Below are 10,743 nucleotides of genomic sequence, written 5' to 3'. Positions count from 1 at the left end.
TTGAAAGAAGACTCTGCATTGGTTTGATCAAAAATTCAAAAAGAACAGAAATATTTTTAAATTGGAATTGGTGTTCAAGAGACATTTCTTAGGCTATTGAAAACCGTGTCTCTTAATATTTGTGTAGAAACCTTGACACATTTTCAGGATTTTTTGACAACATTTATTAAAAATCTTTAGCATCATTATACATCTTTTTGAATCATTTTTGATCAATTTAGTGCATCCTTGCTGAATAAACGTATTATGCAATAGTCATTTCTGTATATACACCATATGTTAACATATGTTCATAAGGGTTAAATCATTTTTAGTTGTGGTTGTTTTATCCCTGCACAAAGTCAGCACAACATCAGTGTGCCATTTCAGTTGTGCCCACATGATGGTGCTGACTCTATTTACAATAGTGCATGTTATTGATGGAAGGGTCGCCTTTACTGATTTACTTCTATTTAGTCTGTTTAGATAGAGGGAGCATGGTGGCAATCATTTAGTACCATGGTTTACATCAAAGTACCATGCATCACCATCTTATGCACTACTATTACACTTCACAGGTATACTTCACAGGATGCGGTATTACTGTAGCCGAGTAAATGTCCAAAAAACATGGTGAGGGTATTTTTTGTTAACGATATAAACTAGCGTCATGAAAGATGAAAAACACCAAGAATCAAATCTTGAATCTAAATACAAGGATTCTTTCAGATTTTCAGTCACAGTGTGTGTTACCTGTAATTAGGTCAACCTCCTCCCCAAATAGAAACATTTCTCATAGGTTTTGGCTTTCTGCTCTCTCTTTTCATTGTTTGAGCTTCTTCTTGGTTAGTGAGGCTTTGGAAAACCATCTCTGCGTGAAGCAGTTCTCAGGTTACAGGTCATTGTATCTGCTGAATAGTGTCAATGTACAGAACTTTACTTTCCCCCCTTCTCTAAAGTAAATCAGGTTACACAAGATTTAGAAAAATATGGGTTATGGTTATTGCAGTACACCCTGTCCCACAGTGGATATGAAGTCACTTCTATTATAAACCGTAATTGTCAGTTAGTTCACCCAAAAATGACAAATCATGTTGTTCCAAACTTTTCTAATGTGGAACATAAAAGAAGATATTTTTAGGTCAAAAGAACAATGGACTCTTTTGAATTTCATTGTATTAACCTTTTTCAGAAATGTTTTGTGTTTGTGCGTACGTCTTACGTGTACGTCTTTTAGCAATGGTTTAATGAAAGCATCATAATTTGTTACTGACATTTTTCAAAATAAAATGTGCATTGTAATCTGTGGATGATGCCTTGGGAAAATATCATAGTGGGATTTTTTTTTGTTTTTTTTGGTTTCAGTCAGGAAATATCCTTTACCTGTGGAGGGATGTGATTGGCTGGCAATAGACTTCCATAGTCAACAGCTCTTCAGGAGGAGTCCAAGCACATATATCACATGAGCAACTACAAATAAAAGCCAACAGTTCTTCTCTGGACAAAACCAACACACAGGCGCTGCACTACATTTGGATACAATACATGTAAGTATTACATTTCATCTTCACAAAGTCTCTGTTCTTCTTTGTTTGCAACCAATTTACCTTTTTTTGTTGTTGTGTGAAGACAAGGATTTTGTCATTAAAATGCAAAAAATTTCTCCCAAATCTCCAGCAGTTTTTATGGTAAATTCTTCACTGCAGCATTTCATTTAAACCATTAAATAACTCCTTAAATATTACAAATCTGTCTAAGCACATGCAAATGAAGAGTGAAAAGGTAAAAATGGAGAGTTATTGGTATTCTGAGTTTTCTAGTTTTCATATGCCATAAATGAACGACAAGATGCATTCAGAGTATAACAAACAATGAATATTTCTTTACCAACAGATCACATACAGAAACCCCCTCTCTGGTTCTGCGAGCACAATGACCTCCAGCTTCTCTATGCACAGTCACTCTCTTGGACGGCAGCCGTCTTTCTCCAGCATGTCTATGCGTGATTTTGGGGTTCGGGGACGCTCTAAAGTCCCAGTGTCCCTCTCCTCAGCCAGCAGTCTGTCCCTGTCTCGTTCCACCTCTCTGGGAAATGGCCTAAACATCCTAAGCAACCTCTCACTGAATGGTCTGGGAGTTGGTGCCAGTGACAAGGAGACCATGCAAGGTCTAAACGACCGACTTGCCAGCTATCTGGAAAAGGTGCGCACTCTGGAGAAGTCTAACGCTGACCTGGAGCTGAAGATTAAACAGTTGATGACTGAGCGATCACCCAAGGGTCACGACATTGAGGGATTGATGGCTCAAGCACATGCGATCGGACAAGAGGTTCGGTTATCTAGTGGAATTTAAGTTCTGTTTATTGCTATGGTTAAGACAATAACGTAGCAGGAATGTTCAGTTGTGTCTTTACAGACAGTTACAATCAAACTTCTGCTCTCTAGGTGAGGAAAAATACGTTGGAGAACGCTCGTATAATGCTGGAGATTGACAATGCCAAGCTTGCAGCAGATGACTTTAGAGTCAAGTGAGTTTTGCTCTTTTTGTTCCTCCTTATAATCCTTGAGAAAGATTCATTATGAAATGTTTTCTACCATTTTGTTTCATTTCTAGGTTTAATTGGTATATTATATTATTTCTTTATAAACAGATGGGAAGCAGAAGCTTCCCTTTGCCAGTCGGTTGAGAGAGACTGCCATGCTCTGAGACGAGCCAAATCTGATCATGATCAGATCATCGCAACCCTCCGAGGAGACTTGGACAGTCTGAAAGAGGAGCTCTATTTCCTGAAGAAGAATCATGATGAGGTTAAACACATAACTGACATGGGGAGAAAAAAAACAAAAACATGCTCTTATTAATATTTGTTGGTGTTTATAAAGTTTGCACATACATTTTTGTATGTTTATATGCTGAAAATAATGTACAATATTACATATTTATTGCCCAACTATGAACCTAACCACTTCTCTACAATATAAAAATCTAATAGGCATATAAACATACTGTGACGACAGTGTTAGTTAGAATATCCTATTACATAGATGTTTTGAGCAAGATCATGTTGCCTTCACAGTAGATACAGCACATATAGCAACACCCTTATCAAGTTGTTTTCTTTAGATAAATATATAGAATAATCAGTGTGTAAAACACACACATAAACACACACACACCCATGTCCACAAACATAGAGTAGGGGAAGAAGTGTTTGGACAGACAGGTGTGGCGCCACTGAAATGTAGCATTTAACCATAAACCAGTGTTATTTTAGTATCTTACTATTATAGTTTTTATTTTTGTATTTTCTGATTTATCTTTAGCTATGTTTTTTTTTATTGTTTTAATTAACCATAATAACACTGCCCTAAACACATTAATGACTTTACAATGAGCATCTGCAGAGCAAAACGTTAACAAGACTGCAAATAGGCAATTGTAGCCTACAATATTAGGACACTTAAGCCACATACTTAAACATGTATGGAGATCATTGCATTATATAAAAAGATATCAAATCAACTGGCATTTATTTTTAAAGAAAGATGGCACAAATACTCTTGTCAAATAAAACAAAAATATTTGGTTCCCCATAGAAGCTTTCAGTGAACAGTTCTTAAAATATTAAGATTGTCTTTACCTTTTCTGGGTCAAATCGGACCCGAAAGCATTAGGAGGGTTTAGAGTGTAGTGCAATTTAAACATTTTAAGTGCTTAACTGTCTGGTGAGATTGAAAATGATTTGTCTGTCTCCTTGAAGGAGAAGAGCGCACTGAAGACCCGTCTAGCCAACGAGCAAGTGAACGTGGAGGTGGACGCAGCCCAGGGCCCAGACCTGGGAGCCATCATGTCGGAGCTACGGGTGCAGTACGAGAGCATCGCACGGAAGAATAAAGAGGACGCTGAGATGTGGTATCTGAAGAAGGTCAGAGTACAATCCAACAGCCAACACACCCCAAACATCTATTTATAGACTGATGATTTGACTGCAAACACAGGTGTGTTCTGTAATACAAGAAGCACGTGTGGTGGGTTTATATGTGACAGCTGGAGAACGTGCAGTCGGAGGTGAAGGAGAGCAACGAGGCTCTGAGATGTGCTCAGAGTGAGCTCAGTGAAAGACGACGCTTCCTGCAGGCGCTAGAGGTGGAACTGGACAGTCTGCGCAAACAGGTGATGTGAATGAGCGTTTATCTTCACTGCTGCGTTACACCTGGTCAAAGGGCTAATATGTGACTACGCTTACACTTTAGGTTGCAGGTTAATCTGCTGCGGTTTGTATGTCCACTAGATTTTTGCATGACTTTTAAATCCTATTGAAACAAATCGAGAAGTAAAAGATATCTGTTAATATTACATGCCAGTGTTTGACTTCAGAACACTGGGACATTGTGAATAGTTGTATCCCCATAATTTCCAGGAAAAAAGTGTCTCCCACTTAATTTTTTCTTGACTTTTCCAGTTGTTTAGCTGGTCATGAACATGCTGCAAAGATGTCTTTCATTAAATATAAATATATATAAAAATGATAAATATAAATGATAAATTATATATATATATACACATCTTATTTATATTTTAAATATACAAATATCTATCTATCTATCTATCTATCTATCTATCTATCTATCTATCTATCTATCTATCTATCTATCTATCTATCTATCTATCTATCTATCTATCTATCTATCTATCTATCTATCTATCTATCTATCGATTTTTATGAAAGAAATCTTTGCAGCATGTTCACAACCAGCAAAACAACTGGCTCTATATATATATATATATATATATATATATATATATATATATATATATATATATATATATATATATATATATATATGCGCGCATTTATATTTAGCATTTTTAGATAGAAATAGATAGAAATAGATGTATATGATATAAGAAGATATAATAAAGAAAACAAAGTTCAATTAAGTAAATTATTGACTTTTACATTGTCATCATGCTAAACCAAATTGTTCAATTATTATCTGGAAAATATTGCAGACTATATGTACTTGAGATTAACATTTCACTAAGTTAATATTTTTGTTTTGAGTGATATAAAAATATTTCTGTAAATATATATATATATATATATATATATATATTTTTTATGGATTATCAAGTACTTTCTTGCTGCCCGCTGGGGGTCCCTAAACCCAGATTTTAATATTTATGATATTTAAGCAAACAATGTCACTTTTTGAAGGAGAGAGGGGAAGTTTTTATAGTTGATACATATGTTATTTTGTTGCAACCAGATCTTTGATCCCTGGGAAGAGGCAAAAACAGTCACTTGTCTCTAAAATGTTCAGAAGTATTTTTGAGCACTTTATATACAAGATAACGACAAAGTTTCCAGACAAATTGCTCTGTGCTACTACTTTTCTTCCATCCATATAAAATGGGTGCCATTTTCTTCCAAGATGAAATTAATTTCCCAAAGCCTCAACTCTAACATTTCCCTGAAAAGCTCTGAATGTCTTCTTTAGAACACAAGTGAGGTCATTCAGTAGCTTGTATTTGGGAAGATACTGTATACCCATGTACAAAGACCAAGATTGAATTGCTTGAACTCAAGAGGTTATAGATCTTCCCAACCTTCTTTCGACCAATTACTTATGTTATATTACTCATTTGCAAATCTACTTGGATAAACAATCTTCAAATCCACTATCCTGCGGTTAAAGGGCAATGGATACGTCAGTGAGCTGATTGAGGCATCATATTCTTGCAGTGTTTTTCTTTTTACCTTTTTTGGATTTCATTTTTTAACTATCTGCAATAATTTAGTTCATAGTTTGTCAACAATATCCAGAGAATGTGTCAAGGTTAGCTCTTCAGCACAGGAAACCACAGTCCCCTCACATCTGCTGTTCGTCCTCATGCAAACAATGTTTACTCCTGTATAATAAATCACTCTGTAATACATGTGATGACAGTCTAAAAACACATTGCATCTCATGGCCTGGACTGGTGATAAAGACCTTTCAGCGGGTTGTTCAATAGTCGTCACACATGCTGGTTTTAGATCGGGCAGATGGGCAGTTTATTTCTTGATGGTGATCACCTCTAATAATGGTTTTGACCTAAAACATGTGCACAACTGGTCAAAAGTGAATAAGATTTGTTGAATGTTTTTGAAATGTAATTATCTCATGCTCATGGCTACATTTATTTGATTAAATTTTATACATTTTAATATGATTTAAAATCCACATGATCCTTCAGAAATCATTCTAATATGCTGATTTGGTGCTCAATTATTAATAACAGTTCTTCTTATTATCAATGTTCTTAGGATTATTTGATGAAGACAAAATTCCAAATAACAGCATATATTTGAAATAGAAATCTTTTGAAACATTATAAACGTTTGTGTTTTTTAAGCAGCAAATCAGCATATTAAAATCATTTCTGAAGGATCATGTGATGCTGAAGACTGGAGTAATGATGCTGAAAATTCAAATATATTAAAGTAAATTGTAATCATATTTCACCATATTACTGTTTTTACTGTATTTTTGATCGAAAAAATTAAGTTTTGGTGAGCATAAGAGACTTCTTTCAAAACCTTTGAGCTTTCACATTGAAAATGTTATGAATGTTACGGCCCACCTCAGGTTGGTGTTCTTGAGGGGAACCTCGGAGAGACGAATCAGAAGTACGCGATTGAGATCGAGCATCTTCAGGGCACACTTACACAGCTGGAGGACGAGCTCTCACAGCTGCGCCTGGACATGCAAAGAATCAAAACTGATTACGAGCAGTTACTGCGTATCAAACAGAACCTGGAGCTGGAGATTGCCACCTACCGAAGACTGCTGGATGGAGAGGAAGTGTAAGAACTGAGAGAGGTTTCTCAATTGACACATTACAGTTCAGTACATAACAGATGATGCGGACTGAAGTGTGACATTTGTTTCCTTTTTGTTTTTCAGGATGAAAGAGATGGCCACTCCTAAAAGTAAGTCTGAATGGAAAGTTCTATAGACTATAAAACTCTAAAACTCAAGATATATTCTGTTTAATACTTGCAAATATACTGTTGATGCGTATTTTCTCGAGTAGTGGTTTTGTAAAATCCACAAAAATCCCTACAATCTAAAATTACAATTATATCATAATTTTTCCATAGCTTTTAAAATAAGCGGACACAATGAAACAACACTGTTGTACATTCAGGAAAGTGTCAACTATAGGGCTATAATGAACGAAGACTTTAACCTATAATGTCAAGTTGAGTCAAGTTGTTCCTTGTATTTATGTTTTAGTAAATATAAATTTTTACGTAAAAACTGTTCTTGGCTAAAACAAAAGTTTGACTTGATGTATAAAATTTGTTGGAATGGTTTAATATTGTACATTACATTTAAGATATTTGCTGTTTCGAGAATTTTGTCATGAATTTTGCTGAAAGGCTGTTTTATGGCTGGTTTACGTTGTGACAACTTGCCCCATATAATGTGACAACACATCCTGCTAATCAGTGAACATTTTCAAAATGTTGTTGTTTTTTTGACAACACTAATTCTTTGAGAGTAACTCTGCACAATAAATTAAGGGAAGTAATAAGACCACTTGAGTAGTTCAATAGTTTAGATTTAAAACACTGAATTTGCATAAATTATCATGCCTCTTAGTTTTAGCATTGTTTTTTTTTTTTTTTTTTTTTTCTGCCTTTTGTAGAAGAGCCTGAAGTGAGAACCAGGAAGATTGTCAAGGTGGTCACCCAGACCATGGTAAATGGAAAGGTGGTGAATGAATCCAGTGAAGTTGAACAGATTGAAGAACGAAAAAAGTGAGTCTGAGGCTCAAAAGTGACATCCATATCCTTGTGATAAGTGTAGACAAAGTACAAAACATCAAAAGACTATTATTAGTGATCTGTTCATCATTTCACCAAAAAAAAGTGAATAAACATTTCAGTTATTACAAATGTGTCAGCTGTCTTGATTTTTTTCTACAACCTCTTTTTCTTCATGCTAGAAATTGCCACATAAAAGCTATAACAAGGCTTTACATCTTCATACTCTCTCTTAATTGTCTGAATGTCTTTTTATTCTCTTGCATTTCTATTCACTGTAAAAGCTTGTGCACTGATATTATTTCTTCTTCACTTTCTTTAGGTCTGATTCTGTAAGGCGAGTCGCAATAGAGCGGGTCATTTAAAAGTATAGACCGAAAGTCACACAGTGAAACTAAATACATGCGATACTAGCTGATATCCTGAATCAAGTACTAGTTTTAGAGGCAGTGGTAGAAAAATGAAATGTATCTGTGGATGGGGATTTGAACCTGTCTGGTCACAGTATGAGAAACCAAGCCGAACGACGAAATCAAGACATTCACTTTGAGAACGATGACCGAAAAAGCCCTGACACCAAACCTCTGTAGTGTCATATGTCTTGCTTTTGTGAGGGTTTCTGGGCGAAATACCTAAGATACTCACACCCCATCAGTCCTGGTAAACAAGAGCTTTGTTTTGCTATGATATTCTTTAGACATCTCAGAAATATAACAATTTAAGCACTTTGTACAAACTTGTAACAAATGTATTAAAGTCATAAACAGCTTGGCTTTCAGTATATGCTACAGTGCATAGATGTGAATACGTTGAATAATTCTATTGACAGGCTTAATGGGTGCAAGTCAGAATTTCTTATTCATTTTTAGTGCTGACCAAAACATTAACTCAATGAAATGTCTCTATTTATCATTTTTGATGTACATATTTCGGTCATATTATGGAAATGTAACACTCATGTTAGAACAAGAGCACCAAAAACCCCACTCATTTATTCATTTTCTATATGGGGCAGATTCAAATATGAAAGTCCCCCCCCCCCAAATAACAAATAACAGTGTGTGAAAGGTGAGCATCTTGCACCCTGCGTATAAACCATTGTGCAGATGGGTAAACATGATACATACAATGAAGCACATACAATAAACTTAAGACTGAACAGCCAAAGTGTATTCTGACTCTTGTTTGGTGTCTGTTATCCCTGAGAAACTTAAAAAGACATTTCTAATTTTCTTTTCTGCCTTACCATTGTGACAGCATTATAGCAAATGACATTACAAGCTATACTACACTGAGGTGAAAACGGTTTAGGATTTAGCCTACTTTAAACCAATTTTCACTAAACACAATTGCAAGTAGGCTAGGCTAATTTGAATATTTAGGGTAGAAACGGCAAGTAACACATTATTAATTAAACGTGACATTTTGAAAGACTGAAATAGAAGGCCTATTCTTGTAAAACCTATCTTTCTTTTAACTGTTTAAAACCGCGTAGCACTGCCTTTGCCAAATGAAGAGGGTTTGTTTTCAGCTGCTACAGTGTTTTCAATATCATAATCCTTCCATTCAGTAGAAATCTCTCAAAAACAGTTTTTATATGTCAGTAGCCATCTTCCCCTCCACAGGAGACCATAACGACCATAACAGTCTCAAATAGTGCTGTAGCTAACTGTAAATGTCTAATTTAATTAACATAGTCATCGAGATGTTAAAACTGATTAATAAAACTTGAGTTAACACGCTTCCCTCTTTATATCACTGCCTCCTTGTGGTAAGTAGAACACAGCTTGGTTTGTTTAAGTTTACTTCACTATATTACTATTAAATCCTAATCTAATCATGACAAACTATATATCGTTGGAAAGGTCTAAGACTCCTAAATATATATATTTTTTGTTACAAATTATGTAGGAAGAGTAATCGATGAATTAATGACAAGAGTGCACCTAAAAAAATCGGCATCATAACAGGAGTTCGATGCACTTTTAATCATCAAAACTTCTGTTTTTATGCTAAATCACAATAAAACATATATTCTAGTATTTGTCAAATGAAATGTATAAAATAATATTATAAAAATAGAGAAAATCCATCTATATATTCATAGTTCATGTTACATGTACATTGTCTTGAATGAGAATTATAATGTTAGTATATATAGTTATAATAATTAGTATAATTATAATGTTCATTTTGTAATTAAAAAAAATGTGTGTGTGGATTTGCTATAATATACTAATTGCTATATTGGTAGTCTTCTGACCAGCAACAGCCCACCTTCACAATGTTATGTCCAATAACAGCAAGGCAGGACAGTCTCAGTAGCCAAACAGAGCTGTCAGAGCCTTTGCTTTCAGCATATCAGTTTGCAAATCACCTCTATGAAAGCACAAACGTTATCCAATAGAAACTTTATTTAGGTCTAACTGCAAACCAATCACAATCAACCTCCTGTTTGGAAACGCTGCTGAACTTTTATACACGTGCAGAGCAGAAAGCAGAAGCCAGGTTACTGCACTCTCATTCTCCACTGCCACACTCAGTCACAAGATGGATCCACCGATGCCTAAAAAGTGTTTTACACTGCTAGAAGTTGTTGAGGGGGTTTGTATGTCGAGTGTCCGATTCAACCCTAGAATGGTGTGTGATTTTTTTTCTTTTCTATTCTATTACACAATCTTTACTAATTGTACTGGGTTATGTGTAAATATGCCGTGAACATATAATTGTATTATAAGTATACATTTATATGTGTATATATATAATTGAATTATGGAAGCATGTACTATGTTAGTTTTATGCTTTATTCAGTTTGTACAATAGTTGCATGTATACCATATTAGTTTTTTACTATATTCAGTTTGTACCATATTGTTGTGTAAGTTTTATACTATATTCAGTTTATACTATATTGTTGCAATAGGAATTCAGATGATGATGGTGAGGAC

The 10,743-nt window shown here is 34.9% G+C and overlaps 1 protein-coding gene and 1 long non-coding RNA gene across 2 annotated transcripts in view; both read left to right on the top strand.

The window, feature by feature from the left end:
* LOC309498830 overlaps positions 1-10,743 on the top strand; it is a 178,966-nt gene that overhangs the window by 7,563 nt on the left and 160,660 nt on the right. The gene's annotated exons all lie outside the window — the stretch shown is intronic.
* Positions 443-8,830, top strand: krt1-c5 (keratin, type 1, gene c5). The gene is made up of 10 exons (XM_082169747.1): positions 443-1,526; positions 1,873-2,307; positions 2,424-2,506; positions 2,630-2,786; positions 3,740-3,904; positions 4,027-4,152; positions 6,612-6,829; positions 6,930-6,955; positions 7,678-7,789; positions 8,118-8,830. Exons 2-10 carry the CDS (start codon positions 1,912-1,914, stop codon positions 8,158-8,160), a joined length of 1,326 nt encoding a protein of 441 aa, XP_082025873.1. The 5' UTR covers positions 443-1,526; positions 1,873-1,911; the 3' UTR covers positions 8,161-8,830.

The sequence above is a fragment of the Leuciscus leuciscus genome (assembly GCF_965113295.1).
Source record: "Leuciscus leuciscus genome assembly, chromosome: 5".
In the NCBI taxonomy this organism is placed as follows: Eukaryota; Metazoa; Chordata; class Actinopteri; order Cypriniformes; family Leuciscidae; genus Leuciscus; species Leuciscus leuciscus.
The sequence above is the reverse complement of the archived record's forward strand: the minus strand, read 5'-3'. Positions and strand labels throughout refer to the sequence as shown.